The sequence below is a fragment of the Anomaloglossus baeobatrachus genome, chromosome 10, assembly GCF_048569485.1.
Source record: "Anomaloglossus baeobatrachus isolate aAnoBae1 chromosome 10, aAnoBae1.hap1, whole genome shotgun sequence".
NCBI classification, from domain to species: Eukaryota; Metazoa; Chordata; class Amphibia; order Anura; family Aromobatidae; genus Anomaloglossus; species Anomaloglossus baeobatrachus.
In genome coordinates, this window is record NC_134362.1 from 186,953,983 (window position 1) to 186,974,305 (window position 20,323).

A 20,323-nucleotide genomic window follows, 5' to 3' on the forward strand; every position below is an offset into this window, starting at 1 on the left:
CCCCTGTTCATCGCTTTGAAAAAGCTCTACATACTCTAGATCTGGTGCGTGCTCTCCGGATCTATGTGTCTCGCACCGCTGTTCTTAGGCGGTGCACCTCTCTTTTTGTGCTAACCACAGGTCGGCGCAAGGGTCTCTCTGCTTCTAAGCCGACCTTAGCCCGTTGGATTAGGTCGACCATTTCGGACGCCTACCAGAGTACGCAGGCGCCTCCCCCGCCGGGGATCAAAGCACACTCGACCAGAGCTGTCGGTGCCTCTTGGGCTTTTAGGCACCAGGCTACGGCTCAACAAGTCTGTCAGGCTGCCACTTGGGCTAGCCTGCATACCTTCTCGAAGCACTACAAAGTGCATGATCATGCTTCGGCAGATGCGAGCTTGGGCAGACGCATCCTTCAGGCGGCGGTCGCCCATTTGTGAAGTTAGGTTCTGCCTACTTCTTAGTTTTTCTGTTTATTCCCACCCAGGGACAGCTTTGGAACGTCCCAAGGTCTGGGTCTCCCAAAGGAACGATAAAGAAAAAGAGAATTTTGTTTACTTACCGTAAATTCTTTTTCTTATAGTTCCGTCTTGGGAGACCCAGCACCCTCCCTGTTGCCTGTTGGCAATTTCCTTGTTCCGCGTGTTTACACCGGCTGTTGTTGTGGACAGAGTTTCCGGTTGTTCCGGTTCTTACTCGGTTCTACTTGTGGGTGGCTATTCTCCTTCAGCTTTTGCACTAAACTGGCTGGGACTGGCTCACCAGGGGGTGTATATGCTAGGAGGGAGGAGCTACACTTTTAAGTGTAGTACTATGTGTGTCCTCCGGAGGCAGAAGCTATACACCCATGGTCTGGGTCTCCCAATACGGAACTATAAGAAAAAGAATTTAAGGTAAGTAAACAAAATTGTCTTTTTTGTGGCTGTGAGATGTTGTGCGGATGTCCCCCCTTAGGTTGTGGATATAATGTCCTTCTCTTCCCCGTCTTTGTTCCTTTCAGGCTTGGTCCAGAGGTTGAGCAGCGGTCACTGCCGGCTGTGCCATGGGAAGTTCTCCTCCCGCAGCCTGCGCCAGGTCTTCGGTAAGGTGCCGGTCGCTGGCCGGAGCGCGGAGCGGCAGCGGCGGATGGACCATGTTTTCTTCGCCGATTTCCAGCAGCTGGTTGGCGTCTCGGTACGGCAGGACCCCCGGCTGCCACAGTTCGTGTGCAAGGACTGCCATGCCCAGTTCTACAAGTGCCGCAGCGTGCTACGCAGCTTCATGCAGAGGGTGAACGTCTCCCCAGCCGCTCCGCACAGCAACGCCACAGGGTGGGTGCAGTAAGGTAAACCATGTACATGGTATGCAGCACAAGTTTACAACCCCTTAGTGTCCATTTATGGCTCTGGCTCTATGCTGTGCCATATGACATTCTGCAATGTCCCGGATCAGAGATGTCTCTCATCTCGGCCATTTACCAATAGTGACCGAGACATCGGAGGTCTTATGTCACAGCATCACCAACCTCGGGGTGCAATTATGGGGCTTTCATGGCAGCTGAAGCCCCCCCGTGTGTTATATTTTTATATATATATATGCGCAGTTGTGGGGTCAGCGATTTTCTGACTTTTTGATCCTTTTTTGCATTTCAGTGGTAAAGTGCACAGTCCTGACAATGTGACCTCCGGGCCCTGCGCAGGTAAGGAGGATTTCTTGCTTTTCACAGCTCAGGGTTTGCTACAGTCACATACATTGTAGGACCAGAGAGAGATTTGTTTTTCTTTGTTGCTCCATTGGGAGACCCAGACAATTGGGTGTATAGCTTCTGCCTCCGGAGGCCACACAAAGTATTACACTTTAAAAAAGTGTAACCCCTCCCCTCTGCCTATACACCCTCCCGTGGATCACAGGCTCCTCAGTTTTATGCTTTGTGTGGACCAAGTCAACCCTGGCTCGGTGGATCAAGGAACCGATTCTCGAGGCCTACCGTTCTTCTGGGCTTCCGCTCCCTTCAGGGTTGAAAGCCCATTCTACCAGAGCCGTGGGTGCGTCCTGGGCATTGCGGCACCGGGCGACGGCTCAGCAGGTGTGTCAGGCAGCTACGTGGTCTAGTTTGCACACTTTCACGAAGCACTATCAAGTGCATACCTATGCTTCGGCAGACGCCAGTCTAGGTAGGCGAGTCCTCCAGGCGGCGGTTGCCCACCTGTAAGAGGGGGCTGTTTTCGGCTCTCTTTGAGGTATTCTTTTACCCACCCAGGGACTGCTCTTGGACGTCCCAATTGTCTGGGTCTCCCAATGGAGCGACAAAGAAAAAGGGAATTTTGTTTACTTACCGTAAATTCCTTTTCTTCTAGCTCCTATTGGGAGACCCAGCACCCGCCCCTGTGCCCTTCGGGCTGGTTGTTCTTTTGTGTACACATGTTGTTCATGTTGATTTGTTCTTTTGGTTCATGGTCTTCAGTTCTCTGAACATCCTTCGGATTGAATTTACCCTAGACCAATTTATAAGTTTTCTCCTTCCTGCTTTTGCACCAAAACTGAGGAGCCCGTGATCCACGGGAGGGTGTATAGGAAGAGGGGAGGGGTTACACTTTTTAAAGTGTAATACTTTGTGTGGCCTCCAGAGGCAGAAGCTATACACCCAATTGTCTGGGTCTCCCAATAGGAGCTAGAAGAAAAGGAATTTACGGTAAGTAAACAAAATTCCCTTTCTTCGTCGCTCTATTGGGAGACCCAGACGATTGGGTGTATAGCACTGCCTCCGGAGGCCACACAAAGCAATTACACTAAAAAGTGTAAGGCCCCTCCCCTTCTGGCTATACACCCCCAGTGGGATCACTGGCTCACCAGTTTTCTGCTTTGTGCGAAGGAGGTCAGACATCCACGCATAGCTCCACTGTTTGTAGTCAGCAGTAGCTGCTGGCTATATCGGATGGAAGAAAAGAGGGCCCATATGGGGCCCCCAGCATGCTCCCTTCTCACCCGCGGTGGTGCTTGTAAGGTTGAGGTACCTATTGCTGGTACAGAGGCTGGAGCCCACATGCTGTTTTCCTTCCACATCCCCTGGAGGGCTCTGTGGAAGTGGGATCTTGCCGGCCCCCAAGCCCTGGGGCCGGGCTCCATCCACAGACCCATAGAACCTGCTGGATTTGGAGCGGGAGTGCCGTTCAGGGACAAGGCCCTGCAACTTTCAGGTACTCTGTGTCCCCGGCAGGCACGGACACGCTCAGGCTTGCTGAGCGTTATAGTGCGCCGGGGACAGTAGCGCTGTGCGCCGGGGTTAGGTCACTGCAGCTTTGCTGAGTGACGTTTCATGTTGGGAACTACTGCGCCGACCGCTCCTGGAGCGGCGGCGCAGCTGCGACTTGTAGTGCGCCGGGGACTTTGCGCCGACCGCGCTTTTACGGCGGCGGCGCTTCTAACTTTAGCCCCCGGCTTCTGCGGCCTAGTGCCGCTTCGTTCCCGCCCCCACCCTGTCAATCAGGGTAGGGGAGAGACGCTGCTCAATTAACAGCGCCGAGGGCTGGAGCTTTATTTACATGCTCCAGCCCTCTCACTAGGCACAGGGGGAAGCAGGCTTCCCGCTCTTCGTCGGTGTACGCCCAGGGCCCGCCCCCCCTCTCCACAAGGACGCCGGCAGCCATTACACATGCGGTCTGGCTGGGGAAAGGCAGCAGGCTCTGGGAGATCTGGCGTCCACACACCGCTCCTAAGCGGGCGGTAAGCAGCACAGTAGTGCTGGCCCCTCTAGTGCCTCAGTGTTATATTAGTGTACTTTTTTCTTGGTACCATATATATATATATATTTATATAGTGCACTGTAAGGTCGCTTCTTGGCTGGACACCCTGTACTGCTCTGAGGAGGCAGCAACATGTCATCCGCAAAACGCAAGGGTGCCAAGGCACAGGCTGTGTACACTGTTTGTACTGCATGTGGGGCTAATCTACCAGCAGGCTCCAACGACTCTCATTGTGTGCAATGTTCAGTCCCAGTGGCACTTCGTCAGCCAGAGCCTATTGTGGTGGTAGCCCAGGCAGAGGCGCCTGTGAACCCTGCCCCGGTGACGGGGACAGACTTTGCAGTTTTTGCTGATAAAATGTCTGTGACTATGGCAAAAATCCTGGAGACCTTGCAGTCCAGGCCAGTTGCTCAGACCATGGACACTGCTGTGTCTATGCTCTCCGGTCCCCCTCAGTTGGAACTAATCCGTACTTCAGGGGGGTCTCAAGCATCACAGGCTGAAGTCTCTGACTCAGATGACAGTCCCAGGCAGCCTAAGCGAGCTCGCTGGGAAAGACCCTCCACGTCTTCACACTGTTCAGGGTCTCAGCGACAAGAGTCTCTCTGTGATGAGACTGAGGACGGTGACCAGGAGTCTAATCCTGAGGCCCCTCTCAATCTGGATGCCCCTGATGGTGACGCCATGGTTAATGACCTTATATCGGCAATTAATAGGCTGTTGGATATTTCTCCCCCAGCCCCTTCTGCAGAGGAGGCAGCTGCACAGCAGGAGAAGTTCCATTTCCTATATCCCAAGCGTAAATTAAGTGCTTTTTTGGACCACTCTGACTTCAGAGAATCGATCCAGAAACACGACGCTCATCCAGACAAGCGTTTCTCTAAACGTTCTAAGGATACCCGTTATCCTTTTCCCTCTGAGGTAGCCAAACGCTGGACCCAGTGTCCAAAGGTGGATCCCCCAATTTCCAGGCTTGCGGCTAGATCCATAGTTGCAGTAGAGGATGGCGCTTCACTTAAAGATGCCAACGACAGACAGATGGACCTTTGGTTGAAATCTGTCTATGAATCTATCGGCGCGTCGTTTTCTCCAGCATTCGCGGCCGTGTGGGCACTCCAAGCTATTTCAGCTGGTTTAGCACAGGTGGATGCTTTCATACATCCAGCTGTGCCGCAAGTGGCGTCCCTAACTTCGCAAATGTCTGCGTTTGCGACCTATGCTATCAATGCTGTCCTAGAATCTACGAGCCGTACCGCTATGGCGTCCGCCAATTCTGTGGTTTTGCGCAGAGCCTTGTGGTTAAAGGACTGGAAAGCAGATGCTGGTTCCAAAAAATGCTTAACCAGCTTGCCATTATCTAGAGACAGACTGTTTGGTGAGCCATTGGCTGAAATCATAAAACAGTCCAAGGGTAAGGACTCTTCCTTACCACAGCCCAGAGCAAGTAAACCTCAACAGAAAAAGTGGCAGTCGAGGTTTCGGTCCTTTCGAGGCTCGGGCAAGGCCCAATTCTCCTCGTCCAAAAGGACTCAGAAAGAACAAGGGAGCTCAGATTCCTGGCGGGCTCACTCACGCCCCAGGAAAACAAATGGAGGAACCGCTTCCAAAGCGGCTACCTCATGACTTTCGGCCTCCTCCCTCCGCATCCTCGGTCGGTGGCAGGCTCTCCCGCTTTTGCGACATTTGGCTGTCACAGGTCAAAGACCGGTGGGTAACAGACATTCTGTCTCGCGGGTACAGAATCGAGTTCAGTTCTCGGCCTCCACTTCGGTTCTTCAGAACCTCCCCACACCCCAACCGAGCAGATGCCCTGCTGCAGGCGGTGGACTCTCTAAGAGCAGAAGGAGTCGTGATCCCTGTCCCCCCTCACGAACGGGGGCGAGGATTTTACTCCAATCTCTTTGTGGTTCCAAAAAAGGACGGCTCCTTCCGTCCTGTTCTGGACCTAAAACTGCTCAACAAGCATGTGAACGCCAGGCGGTTCCGGATGGAATCCCTCCGCTCAGTCATTGCCTCAATGTCTCAAGGAGATTTCCTAGCATCAATAGACATCAAAGATGCTTATCTCCACGTGCCGATTGCTACAGAGCACCAATGCTTTCTACGCTTCGTGATAGGAGACGACCATCTTCAGTTCGTAGCTCTGCCATTTGGTCTGGCGACAGCCCCTCGGGTGTTCACCAAGATCATGGCGGCAGTGGTAGCAGTCTTGCACTCTCACGGACACTCTGTGATCCCTTACTTGGACGATCTACTGGTCAAGGCACCCTCTCAAGAGGCATGCCAACTCAGCCTGAATGTTGCACTGGAGACTCTCCAGGCGTTCGGGTGGATCATCAACTTCCCAAAGTCAAATCTGTCACCGACCCAATCACTAACGTATCTTGGCATGGAGTTTCATACTCTATCAGCGATAGTGAAGCTTCCGCTGGACAAGCAGCGGTCTCTACAGACTGGGGTGCAGGCTCTCCTTCAAAGTCAGCCGCACTCCTTAAGACGCCTCATGCACTTCCTCGGGAAGATGGTGGCGGCAATAGAGGCGGTTCCGTTTGCGCAGTTTCATCTGCGTCCACTTCAATGGGACATTCTCCGCCAATGGGACGGGAAGTCAACATCCCTGGACAGGAAAGTCTCCCTTTCCCAGACGGCCAAAGACTCTCTGCAGTGGTGGCTTCTTCCCACCTCATTATCACAGGGAAGATCCTTCCTACCACCGTCTTGGGCGGTGGTCACGACAGATGCGAGTCTGTCAGGGTGGGGAGCAGTCTTTCTCCACCACAGGGCTCAGGGTACGTGGTCTCAGCAGGAGTCCACCCTTCAGATCAATGTTCTGGAAATCAGAGCAGTGTATCTTGCCCTACTAGCCTTCCAGCAGTGGCTGGAAGGAAGGCAGATCCGAATTCAGTCGGACAACTCCACAGCGGTGGCATACATCAACCACCAAGGGGGGACACGCAGTCGGCAAGCCTTCTAGGAAGTCCGGCGGATTCTGATGTGGGTGGAAGCCACGGCCTCCACCATATCCGCGGTTCACATCCCCGGCGTAGAAAACTGGGAAGCAGACTTCCTCAGTCGCCAGGGCATGGACGCAGGGGAATGGTCCCTTCACCCAGACGTGTTTCAGGAAATCTGTCGCCGCTGGGGGGTGCCGGACGTCGACCTAATGGCGTCACGGCACAACAACAAGTTCCCAACCTTCATGGCACGGTCTCGCGATCAAAGAGCGCAGGCGGCAGACGCCCTAGTGCAAGATTGGTCGCAGTTCCGGCTCCCTTATGTGTTTCCACCTCTGGCACTCTTGCCCAGAGTGCTACGCAAGATCAGATCCGATTGCAGCCGCGTCATACTTGTCGCCCCAGACTGGCCGAGGAGGGCGTGGTATCCGGATCTGTGGCAGCTCACGGTCGGCCAACCGTGGGCACTCCCGCACCGACCAGACTTACTGTCCCAAGGGCCGTTTTTCCATCGGAATTCTGCGGCCCTGAACCTGACTGTGTGGCCATTGAATCTTGGATCCTAACGTCTTCAGGATTGTCCCAAGGTGTCGTTGCCACCATGAGACAGGCTAGGAAGCCCACGTCCGCTAAGATCTACCACAGAACGTGGAGGATATTTTTATCCTGGTGCTCTGCTCAGGGAGTGTCTCCCTGGCCATTTGCATTGCCTACCTTTCTTTCTTTCCTGCAATCTGGGTTAGAAAAAGGTTTGTCGCTCCGCTCCCTTAAAGGTCAGGTTTCGGCGCTATCCGTCTTTTTTCAGAGGCGTTTGGCACGCCTTCCTAAGGTGCGCACGTTCCTACAGGGGGTTTGCCATATCGTACCCCCGTACAAGCGGCCGTTAGATCCATGGGATCTGAACAGGGTACTAGTTGCCCTCCAGAAGCCGCCCTTCGAGCCTCTGAAGGAGGTTTCACTTTCTAGACTATCACAGAAAGTGGCTTTTCTGGTAGCGATCACATCTCTTCGGAGAGTGTCTGAGCTGGCAGCACTATCATCCAAGGCTCCCTTCCTGGTCTTCCACCAGGACAAGGTTGTGCTGCGTCCTATTCAGGAGTTTCTCCCGAAGGTGGTATCCTCGTTTCATCTTAATCAGGATATCTCTTTGCCTTCGTTTTGTCCTCATGCAGTTCATCGGTATGAGAAGGATTTACATTTGTTAGATCTGGTGAGAGCACTCAGAATCTACATTTCCCGCACGGCGCCCTTGCGCCGTTCGGATGCACTCTTTGTCCTTGTCGCTGGTAAGCGCAAAGGGTCGCAGGCTTCTAAAGCCACCCTGGCTCGATGGATCAAAGAACCAATTCTTGAAGCCTACCGTTCTGCTGGGCTTCCGGTTCCATCAGGGCTGAAGGCCCATTCTACCAGAGCCGTGGGTGCATCCTGGGCATTACGACACCAGGCTACGGCTCAACAGGTGTGCCAGGCAGCTACCTGGTCGAGTCTGCACACTTTCACCAAACATTATCAGGTGCATACCTATGCTTCGGCGGACGCCAGCCTAGGTAGAAGAGTCCTGCAGGCGGCAGTTGCCTCCCCGTAGGGGAGGGCTGTCTTGCAGCTCTAACATGAGGTATTTCTTTACCCACCCAGGGACAGCTTTTGGACGTCCCAATCGTCTGGGTCTCCCAATAGAGCGACGAAGAAGAAGGGAATTTTGTTACTTACCGTAAATTCCTTTTCTTCTAGCTCTTATTGGGAGACCCAGCACCCGCCCTGTTGTCCTTCGGGATTGTTGGTTTGTTTGCGGGTACACATGTTGTTCATGTTGAACGGTTTTCAGTTCTCCGATGTTACTCGGAGAGAATTTGTTTAAACCAGTTATTGGCTTTCCTCCTTCTTGCTTTTGCACTAAAACTGGTGAGCCAGTGATCCCACTGGGGGTGTATAGCCAGAAGGGGAGGGGCCTTACACTTTTTAGTGTAATTGCTTTGTGTGGCCTCCGGAGGCAGTGCTATACACCCAATCGTCTGGGTCTCCCAATAAGAGCTAGAAGAAAAGGAATTTACGGTAAGTAACAAAATTCCCTTCTTTTCTTTGTCGCTCCATTGGGAGACCCAGACAATTGGGTGTATAGCTTCTGCCTCCGGAGGCCACACAAAGTATTACACTTTAAAAAGTGTAACCCCTCCCCTCTGCCTATACACCCTCCCGTGGATCACGGGCTCCTCAGTTTTATGCTTTGTGTGGAAGGAGGCACACATCCACTCATGCATTCTCATACTTAGTTATGTCGGTTGGAAGAAAAGAGGGCCCCCACGGGGCCCCCGGCATGTTCCCTTCTCACCCCACTACGTCGGCGGTGTTGTTAAGGTTGAAGTACCCATTGCGGGTACAGAGGCTGGAGCCACATGCCGTCTCCTTCACCATCCCTTATGCGGCTCTGGGAGAAGTGGGATCCTAAGCGGTCATCCATCTGCTGGGACCGTGCTCCATCCGCAGCCCCTGTGGGAACCTGCCGGACCGGAGCCTCTTCAACCTCAGGGACCGGGCCCTGCAACTCAAAGTTACTCTGTGTCCCCATAGGGGACTGTGCAGGGAGCGCACCTTCCTCCCGGAAGCCGCGGCAGCTGCTGAATTGAGGAGGCCGGTGGACTTCCGCGCCGACCGTGCCTGCTTGTCGGGCGCGGTGTCAAATTTAGTCCCCGGCTTCATCGCGGCCTAGTCGCAAAAATCCCGCCCCCGGGTCTGCCTGTCAGGGGTAAGGGCGGGATTACCGACATGACGTCGGATGTGAGGGCTGGAGCATCCTGCATGTCTTCCTCCCCCCCTCACTGATCACTGTGGGGACCCCAGATTCCCGCACTTTGCTGGGGCCGCCCACGGCTCCACTCCTCCCCTGAGAGCTCCTGCAGCCATTTTCTGGCATTCTGCCGGTGGAGGCTTCTCAGTGAACAGCTCTGCAGCTCCGGGGGTTCCAAGGCAGGGAATCTGGAGGACACACTCCGCTCGTTAGCGGTCGGTAAGCCACACCGGTCACCCGGTGCTGGTCCCCCTAGGGTGCCGGAATAGATAGATATATGTATGTATGTATGTATGTATGTATCTGTTCGGTCGGGCTGTATACCCATTTCCCATATACCCTCAGTGGTCACTCTCCTAGGAGACAACAGCATGTCGTCCACAAGGAGCAAAGCTGCTAAGGCACAGGTTTTTTTCGCGGCCTGTACCTCTTGTGGGGCTATGTTACCTGCGGGTTCCACCTACCCTCACTGTGAGCAATGCTCGACTCCTGCCTCGCTTGCTCAGCCGGAGCCTCGGACATTGGTGGGCCCCTCGGCTCATGTAGACCCCCTTGCTCCCCCTAACCAGGCTGCAGTGACAGAGTTTGCCTCTTTTGCTGAGAAACTCTGAGTCTTTCTCAATCCATTGCACTGTCTATGGACAAATGGTCTTCTAAGCTGCTTGAGGCTTTGTAGTCCAGACCGGACCTTTCACAGGCCCCGGCCCCTGTTAGCTCGTCGCCTCCAGGCCCCTCTCGGTCCGCGCCGCAGCGCGCTCCCAGGTTGGCCCCTCGGTCTCAGGCGGAGGACTCCTGCCCGGACCACAGTCCTAGACCGGCTAAACGGGCTCGCTGGGATTCTTCCCCGACTTCCTCTCGCTGCTCGGGATCCCAGCTTGAGGACTCTCTGGAGGACGAGGCGGACGTCGCAGCTCAGGGCTCTGACCCTGACGTCGCCCTTAACCTTGATACACCTGAGGGGGACGCCTTAGTAAATGATCTTATCTCGTCCATCAACCAGGTGTTCGATCTCTCTCCCCCGCCTCCTCCTGTAGAGGAGTCTGCGTCTCAGCAGGAGAAACACCAGTTTCGGTTCCCCAAACGTACGCACAATACGTTTTTTGATCACTCTAACTTCAGGGATGCTGTCCAGAAGCCCAGAGCGGTCCCGGACAAGCGCTTTGCTAAACGCCTCACTGGCACGCGTTACCCCTTCCCATCTGAAGTCGTTAAGGGCTGGGCACACTGTCCCAAGGTGGATCCGCCAGTCTCCAGATTGGCGGCTAGGTCCGTGGTGTCTGTTGCAGACGCTCTGAAGGATGCCACTGAGACAGAGCTCTTAGTGAAGTCTATTTATGAGGCCACGGGCGCGTCTTTCGCCCCGGCCTTTGCGGCTGTGTGGGCTCTCCAAGCAATCTCGGCTTGTCTGACTGAGATTAATGCTGTCACACGTAATTCTGCTCCGCAAGTTGCGTCTTTGACCTCTCAGGCATCAGCCTTTTCGTCCTACGCCATGAACGCCGTCCTGGACTCCGCTAGCCGTACGGTGGTAGCATCTGCTAACTCCGTGGCAGTCCGCAGGGCCATGTGGCTGCGCGAATGGAAGGCAGACTCGGCTTCCAAGAGGTTCTTAACCGGTTTGCCGTTTTCTGGCGACCGTTTGTTTGGCGAACGGTTGGATGAGATTATTAAGGAATCCAAAGGAAAGGATTCCTCCTTACCCCAGGCCAAACCTAAGAGACCTCAACAGAGAAAAATCCAATCGAGATTTCGGTCCTTTCGTCCCTCCGCCAAGTCCCAATCCTCTTCGTCCAACAGGCCGGAGAAAGGCCAGAGGAACTCCTATGCGTGGCGATCCAAGTCACGCCCGCAAAAGGCCGCAGGAGGCACTGCCTCCAAGACGGCTTCCTCATGACTCTCGGCCTTCCCTGGCCGCATCCTCGGTCGGTGGCAGGCTCTCCCGCTTTGGCGACGCCTGGTGGCCACATGTGCAAGACCGATGGGTGAGAGACATTCTGTCTCATGGTTACAGGATAGAGTTCAGCTCTCGTCCTGCGGCTCGTTTCTTCAGAACCTCTCCGGCCCCCGCTCAGGCCGACGCACTTTTTCAGGCAGTGGCCGCTCTAAAGATGGAAGGAGTTGTGATCCTCGTTCCCCTTCAGGAACGTGGTCGCGGATTTTACTCCAACTTGTTCGTGGTGCCAAAAAATGACGGGTCATTCCGTCCCGTTCTGGACCTCAAACTACTCAACAGACATGTGAGAACCAGACGGTTTCGGATGGAATCTCTCCGCTCGGTCATCGCCTCGATGTCACAAGGAGACTTCCTAGCATCGATCGACATCAAGGATGCTTATCTCCATGTACCGATCGCACCCGAACATCAACGTTTCCTGCGTTTCGCCATCGGGGACGAACACCTTCAGTTCGTGGCATTGCCTTTCGGCTTGGCGACAGCCCCACGGGTTTTCACCAAAGTCATGGCATCCGTTGTGGCGGTCCTGCATTCTCAGGGCCACTCGGTGATTCCCTACTTGGACGATCTCCTAGTCAGGGCCCCGTCTCGGGTGGCGTGTCAACAAAGTCTATCCGTCGCTCTGGCGACTCTCCAGCGGTTCGGGTGGATCATCAACTTCCCGAAATCCAAGTTGACACCGACCCAATCACTGACGTACCTCGGGATGGAGTTTCATACCCAGCAAGCGTTAGTCAAGCTTCCGAGCGACAAACAGCTTTCGCTGCAGACAGGGGTGCAATCCCTTCTTCAGAGTCAGTCACACTCCTTAAGGCGCCTCATGCACTTCCTGGAGAAGATGGTGGCAGCTATAGAGGCAGTCCCGTTCGCGCAATTCCATCTTCGGCCACTCCAATGGGACATTCTCCGCAAATGGGACAAGAGTGCGGCTTCCCTCGACAGGAACGTCTCTCTTTCCCTTGCAACCAAGACGTCACTTCAGTGGTGGCTCCTTCCCAATTCTCTGTCGCAGGGAAAATCCTTCCTACCCCCAACCTGGGCTGTGGTCACCACGGACACGAGCCTGTCAGGTTGGGGAGCGGTTTTTCTCCACCACAGTGCTCAGGGAACCTGGACTCCGATAGTCATCCCTTCAGATCAATATACTGGAGATAAGGGCAGTGTATCTAGCCCTATTGGCTTTTCATCGGTGGCTGGAGGGCAGGCAGATCCGTATCCAGTCGGACAACGCCACTGCCGTCGCCTACATCAACCACCAAGGCGGCACTCGCAGTCGTCTAGCCTTCCAAGAAGTCCGACGGATTCTGCAGTGGGTGGAAGCCACAGCCTCCACCATCTCCGCAGTTCACATCCTGGGCGTAGAAAACTGGGAAGCAGATTTTCTCAGTCGTCAGGGCATGGACGCGGGGGAATGGTCTCTGCACCCAGACGTGTTTCGAGAGATCTGTCGCCGCTGGGGAACGCCGGACGTCGATCTCATGGCATCACGGCACAACAACAAGGTCCCGGCATTCATGGCACGGTCTCAGGATCACAGAGCTCTGGCGGCGGACGCGTTAGTCCAGGATTGGTCGCAGTTTCGACTGCCTTATGTGTTTCCTCCTCTGGCGATGCTACGCAAGATCAGGTCCGACTGCCGTCGCGCTATTCTCGTCGCTCCAGACTGGCCGAGGCGGTCGTGGTGTCCGGATCTGTGGCATCTCACGGTGGGTCAACCGTGGGCGCTTCCAGATCGCCCAGACTTGCTGTCACAAGGCCCGTTTTTCCATCTGAATTCTGTGGCCCTCAACCTGACTGTGTGGCCATTGAGTCCTGGCTCCTAGCGTCTTCAGGATTATCTCAGGATGTCATTGCCACCATGAGACAGGCCAGGAAACCAACGTCCGCCAAGATCTATTACAGGTCTTGGCAAATCTTCCTATCCTGGTGCGCTAATAACGGTTTTCCTCCATGGCCGTTTGCCTTACCCACCTTTCTTTCATTCCTTCAATCTGGAATGGACAAGGGTTTGTCACTCGGCTCTCTCAAGGGCCAAGTATCGGCGCTTTCCGTGTTTTTTCAAAAGCGTCTAGCCAGGCGTCCGCACGTTCCTGCAGGGAGTTTGCCACATAGTCCCACCTTACAAACGTCCGCTGGAACCCTGGGATCTTAACAGGGTGCTAACGGCTCTTCAGAAACCACCTTTCGAGCCGCTGCGGGATGTCTCTCTATCACGTCTTTCGCAGAAGGTGGCCTTCCTAGTGGCAGTCACATCACTTCGGAGAGTGTCTGAGCTGTCAGCGCTGTCACGCTGTTCTGCGTCCGGTCCTGGAATTTCTCCCTAAGGTGGTATCCCCGTTTCATCTCAATCAGGATATCTCCTTGCCTTCATTTTGCCCTAATCCAATTCACCAGTGTGAAAGGGATTTGCACTCTTTGGATCTTGTGAGAGCACTCCGGCTCTACGTGTCTCGCACGGCGCCCCTGCGTCGTTCAGATGCGCTCTTTGTCCTTGTCGCTGGCCAGCGTAAGGGCTCGCAGGCTTCCAAGTCAACCTTGGCTCGGTGGATCAAGGAACCGATTCTCGAGGCCTACCGTACTTCTGGGCTTCCGCTTCCTTCAGGGCTGAAAGCCCATTCTACCAGAGCCGTGGGTGCGTCCTGGGCATTGCGGCACCGGGCGACGGCTCAGCAGGTGTGTCAGGCAGCTACGTGGTCTAGTCTGCACACTTTCACGAAACACTATCAGGTGCATGCCTATGCTTCGGCAGATGCCAGCCTAGGTAGGCGAGTCCTCCAGGCGGCGGTTGCCCACCTGTAAGAGGGGGCCGTTTTCGGCTCCTTTTATTGAGGTATTCTTTTACCCACCCAGGGACTGCTTTTGGACGTCCCAATTGTCTGGGTCTCCCAATGGAGCGACAAAGAAGAAGGGAATTTTGTTTACTTACCGTAAATTCCTTTTCTTCTAGCTCCTATTGGGAGACCCAGCACCCGCCCCTGTTCCTTTCGGGCTGTTGTTCTTTTGTGTACACATGTTGTTCATGTTCAATTGTTCTTTTGGTTCATGGTTTCAGTTCTCCGAACATCCTTCGGATTGAATTTACCCTAGACCAATTTATAAGTTTTCTCCTTCCTGCTTTTGCACCAAAACTGAGGAGCCCGTGATGCACGGGAGGGTGTATAGGCAGAGGGGAGGGGTTACACTTTAAAAAGTGTAATACTTTGTGTGGCCTCCGGAGGCAGAAGCTATACACCCAATTGTCTGGGTCTCCCAATAGGAGCTAGAAGAAAAGGAATTTACGGTAAATAAACAAAATTCCCTTCTTTTCATATTTTCATATTTTCTTTGTTTCCAGATTTGATCACCTCCAGCCCCGAGTGCCTGACCGGTCTTGTACACTGGACCCACAGCCATGCAGGCCGATGCCCCTCCGTACCCAGCTTGCAGCGAGTGCTCTCCGCACAATACTGTGGCGTCATTCGGGCACTGTGGGGATGTGCCGAGGGGCACGATTACATCATGGACACAGACTCTGACCTCACAGAAGTGTCGCAAAATACTGAAAATCCAAAGGCACAAAGTGGAAACGGGCTCCATACTGTAAGAAGAGCTGCAGACACTGCCACCTTGGGACACCCCCTGCCGGACAGGACGGACGCCACCCCGGCCATCGCTGATATTGGAAGGGCAGGTTCCCCTCCGGTGCAGATCAGGTGCCCCGCGCTGCCCCTGGAGACCCCCATGGCCACGTGTCCTGAGATAAAAGCAGTGCAGGGTAAGATAATCAGGGCTGATCACGGTTTACACCGCTGATAATTTACATGTCTCATCAATTAATCTTTATGGAGATGAAAATATATATATATGTATGTATGTATGTATGTATGTATGTGTGTATGTGTATGTATATGTGTATGTATGTATACATGTAATGTGTGTGTGTGTATATATGTGTGTGTGTGTGTATATATATATATATATATATATATATATATATATATATATATATATATATATATATATATATATATATATATATATATATATATATATATATATATAATATATATTATATACACACACACACACACACACACACACACACACACACACACATACATACATACATACATACATACATACATACATACATACATACATACATACATATATATATATATATATATATATATATATATATATATATATATATATATATATATATATATATATATATATATATATATATATATTGCGTCTGTCTGTCTGTCTTGCTTCAAAATTGTGTCCTTCCGGTGACATTGTGTCCTTACGGTGACACAAAGCTGATTGGCCGCTGGGCTCGCCATGGCCCCGCCCCCCCCACACCGATTGGCCGCTCGCCCAGGCTGCGCCCCCACACGGATTGGCCTCTCGCCCCGGCACCCTGCAGGCATTGGCAACTCGGCCACGCCACGCCCCGCCCCCCTCACGCAATGGACGTTAGCTCTGCCCCCCCCCGCGCATTCCCCGAACTGACACGGTCACGGCTCCCAGGTGAGTACTGTACAACCCCCCCACGGGAGCCCACATCAGCGTACGCCGCCAACCCAGCCGACACTTACCCTCGCATTGCTGGCCTTGCCGCCGTATGCTGGTGTGGGCTCCCGTGCGAGTGGGGGACGTGATGCGCTGGTAACCATCCTAGCATAGTTACCAGCACGTCAAGGTCCTGCAGCGGCGGAAGATCCACACGCACACACATAACAGCACACACACATACACACACATCAGATCACACTCACTCTCACACACACCTCACACACACCTCACACACACATCGCATCCACACACTCCCAGCATCCGGCGATATCGCTTGCTTCTCGGCCTCGATACTGTGCTGTTGTGACCTTCGAGGACCTGACGGAGGATCACATGGCCAGAAGCATGTGGTATCTCCGGATGTTGTGAATGTGAGCGCGTATCTGCGATATCGTCAGTGTCTGTGTGTGTGAGTGTATGCGATCGGGTGTGTGTGTGTGTCGGGATCGGGTGTGTGTGAGTGTATGCGATCGTGTGTGTGAGTGTCGGCAGAGGAGCACGGCGTGCTGGAGGAGGCTGGGAGCAGAGAGGCTGATCTTGGGGAAGGCTGGGAGGGGGAGGCTGATGCTGGGGGAGACTGGGAGGAGAAGGCTGATGCTGAAGGAGGCTGTGAGGAGGAGGTGGCTGGGAGGAGGAGGCTGGGAGGAGGAGGCTGGGAGGAGGAGGCTGGGAGGAGGAGGCTGGGAGGAGGAGGCTGGGAGGAGGAGGCTGGGAGGAAGGAGGCTGGGAGGAGAGAGGCTGATCCTGGGGAAGGCTGGGAAGGGGAGGCTGATGCTGAGGGAGGCTGGAAGGAGAGAGGCTGATGCTGGGGGAGGCTGGAAGGAGAGAGGCTGAGGCTGGGAGGAGAGAGGCTGATGCTGAGGGAGGCTGGGAGGGGAAAGCTGATGCTGGGTAAGGCTGGGAGGAAGGAGGCTGGGAGGAGAGGCTGATCCTGGGGAAGGCTGGGAGAGAGAGGCTGATGCTGAGGAAGGCTGGAAGGAGAGAGGCTGATGCTGCGGGAGGCTGGAAGGAGAGAGGCCGAGGCTGGGAGGAGAGAGGCTGATGCTGGGGAAGGCTGATGCTGAGGGAGGCTGGGAGGGGAAAGCTGATGCTGGGGAAGGCTGGGAGGACGGAGGCTGGGAGGAGAGAGGCTGATCCTGGGGAAGGCTGGGAGAGGGAGGCTGATGCTGGGAGAGGCTGGAAAGAGAGAGGCTGATGCTGGGGGAGGCTGGAAGAAGAGAGGCTGATGCTGGGGGAGGCTGGGAGGACAGAGGCTGATGCTGGGGAACGCTGGGAGGAGAGAGGCTGATGCTGGGGACAGAGAGGAGAGGCTGATGCTGGGAGGAGAGAGGCTGATGCTGGGAGGAGAGAGGCTGATGCTGGGGGAGGCTGGGAGGGGGAGGCTGATGCTGGGGGAGGCTGGGACGAGGGAGGCTGATGCTTGGGGAGGCTGATGCTGGGGGAGGCTGGAAGGAGAGAGGCTGATGCTGGTGGAGGCTGATGCTTGGGGAGGCTGATGCTGAGGGAGGCTGGGAGGGAGAGGCTGGGAGGAGAGAGGCTGATCCTGGGGAAGGCTGGGAAGGGGAGGCTGATGCTGAGGGAGGCTGGAAGGAGAGAGGCTGATGCTGGGGGAGGCTGGAAGGAGAGAGGCTGAGGCTGGGAGGAGAGAGGCTGATGCTGGGGAAGGCTGATGCTGAGGGAGGCTGGGAGGGGAAAGCTGATGCTGGGAGGACGGAGGCTGGGAGGAGAGAGGCTGATCCTGGGGAAGGCTGGGAGAGGGAGGCTGATGCTGGGAGGAGAGAGGCTGATGCTGGGAGGAGAGAGGCTGATGCTGGGAGGAGAGAGGCTGATGCTGAGGGCAGAGAGGCTGATGCTGGTGCAGCATGGGGGATGGTGCACGATGGGGGGTGCGCAGCATGGGGGATGGAGCACGATGAGGAGTGCGCAGCATGGGGGATGGAGCATGTTTGGGAGTGCGCAGCATGGCGGATGGACCACGTTTGGGAGTGCGCAGCATGGCGGATGGAGCACGTTTGGGAGTGCGCAGCATGGCGGATGGAGCACGTTTGGGAGTGCGCAGCATGGCGGATGGAGCACGTTTGGGAGTGCGCAGCATGGCGGATGGAGCACGATGGGGGGTGCGCAGCATGGCGGATGGAGCACGATGGGACGTGCACACCTCCCCCAACACACCACACACACACTGGGAACCACAAACACCGCCCTACACAGACACCCACACACACAGACAATGCTGCACACACACAACACCCAACACACAAACACCGCGCCATACATAAATATACGCACATATCATGCAACACACACATTGCACAAAACATACCTCCCCCCAAAACACACCACACCCACACAAACCGCGCAACACACACACACACAACGCGACAGACACACAGCGCTCCACAAACGCAACACACACACAACTCCGCTCTCACCCCCTGTCACACCCAGACAACACCCAGAACATGTACAGCGCCTACACAAACACTTGGTAACTACACACGACAACATCTATGTGAGGTAAATCCGGAGAGATGACGATAAATCATGATATTCAAGTATGTCAGGAAGCCCTCTCCTGGTGTCACCCCCCCTTTCCTTCACACAACTGGTTTAGCAACAAATCCCATGGCCATGTCCTGTGATATGGAAATGAGGTGGTGTGGGAACAATGGACACAGGATGACTCCCTGCCGTCACCCTGTAACAAGAGTTGTATCTCATTAGCCAGGCTATGGAAATAGCCAGACAGAACGACTCCAGTAAAAAATGGTTCATATCTCGCAAGCCATATTTCCGATAAATATGGCAACCATAAAAATGGTGTCTCCGCATGTGGACGATGCCGGCACACCCTTTTTATGGGAGCAGGACATTGGGAAATGCCCCAGGCGTGATATCAGCCAATGGGGAACTGGCAGACAGGTCATGAGTCCCCTCGTTCTGTAGCTAAATTCATAACTGTCACAATGAGAGCATTGGCGTCCGCCTACGACGCTCCCAGGCAAAGTTATGGCCAATATCCCCTTTGCTGGATAATTCTGATCCATGCAGGGGGAGTGGCAGTGCTTCCCTGTGAGGTCACTAAGGTAGGAGGGGACCTGGATCTGCCCAGGTTGATAACCCTACTTCGGCCATTTTCCAGGGTTCTTTCGCTGGGGGCACGTGCAGGAAACATCTGTGGGAGTTCCTAGAAACCTGGCCTACAGCGCCCCCCTGTGGCCAGACGCAACAAGGTAACTGCTGGAACTGTGTATGCCTGTTTGTAACCCATGCTTTGATTGTAACTGTACTCTGACATATGTATATTCTGTAGATTCCCTATTGTATATATTGTAGTTTCTAGTGTGCTTTAGGCTGATTAAATTATATAATTAATCTTGGGCTGTTCTGTTATCTCGATCTTGAATCCCACGTCTGTGTGTTCGGCTAATAGTTACCGTGAAGCGGTTGGTGGCAGCGAGTTGTGCCAAGGATTATTGTGGGGAGGCCAGTGAGATTCGGGAAGATATTATATATTCCGCCCGCGGAGGTCGGGGGAATATATACCCTACTCTCACCGGGGACCCTTCAATAATCGGCATAAGTAGTATAGCGGCCTCCTTGCTTATTGTCGGGCAATTCCATAATTGGCCTGACTATAAGAGGGGCGCTAGAGAGCGCGTCACGTGCTCTGTCTGTCGGTCGGGAGGTATAAAGGAGGGGTGACCCCCACTTGTTACCCCCCGATTGTGACGTACTGGTAGCCAGCGCGGGGGATTTCTGAGTGACCCCCCCGGTGGTTTGTGACATATTGGTGGCATAGCGGTGGGATCGAGATAATAGTGTGTGTGAGTGTGAGACCCATACTCCCAGACACTAAAGACTGCCTGCAGCAGCTGTGGCTGCTGGGGTCTTCAGACTAGCTCAACACTAGAGTGTCAGAGTGCAGATACTGTAAGGTGTGTGGAAGCATCAGGTGTCAGTTCTGTGTCAGTGACCAAAAGTCTGCAAGAATGGCTGATGGCACCAGGAGCAGAGCTATGCAACTGGCCAATGCTAAGGCAGGAGCCGAAGAGAGGGAGGACGGTGCTGTGGACAGCAATGAGGAGGTTGCCCACGAGTCCTCCAGGAGCTCGACGCCAGAAAACAGCTCTGCAGAGGACATTGCCCAACCTGGCACTGCTGGACAAGATGAGGAGCAGCTCACCCAAGGGTCCTCAACGAGCCAGATGCCAGCCCTCCGCTCTGCAATGGACAGTGAATCACCAGGCTCCGCAGCGGGCCGCAGATCACCACGTGCCATTCCACCGAGCCTGGGAGGCTCGGATAGCCTTCTTCAAATGGCTATGGCCCTTCTCCAGGCTGGAGACCAGAAGGGCTACAAGAAACT

General features: G+C 54.4%; 1 protein-coding gene across 2 annotated transcripts in view; it reads left to right on the forward strand.

Annotated features, from left to right (window-relative positions):
• ZNF276 (zinc finger protein 276) overlaps nt 1-20,323 on the forward strand; it is a 122,547-nt gene that overhangs the window by 35,466 nt on the left and 66,758 nt on the right. Inside the window, exons 1-4 of one of the 2 annotated variants that reach the window (XM_075325976.1) lie at nt 71-872; nt 980-1,289; nt 1,611-1,657; nt 14,729-15,148. In XM_075325976.1, coding sequence (XP_075182091.1) covers nt 1,105-1,289; nt 1,611-1,657; nt 14,729-15,148 — 652 coding nt within the window. In that variant the 5' untranslated portion in view covers nt 71-872; nt 980-1,104. Of the gene's footprint in view, nt 1-70; nt 873-979; nt 1,290-1,610; nt 1,658-14,728; nt 15,149-20,323 lie in introns of those variants that run through there. The other variant, XM_075325975.1, reaches the window with a different exon arrangement.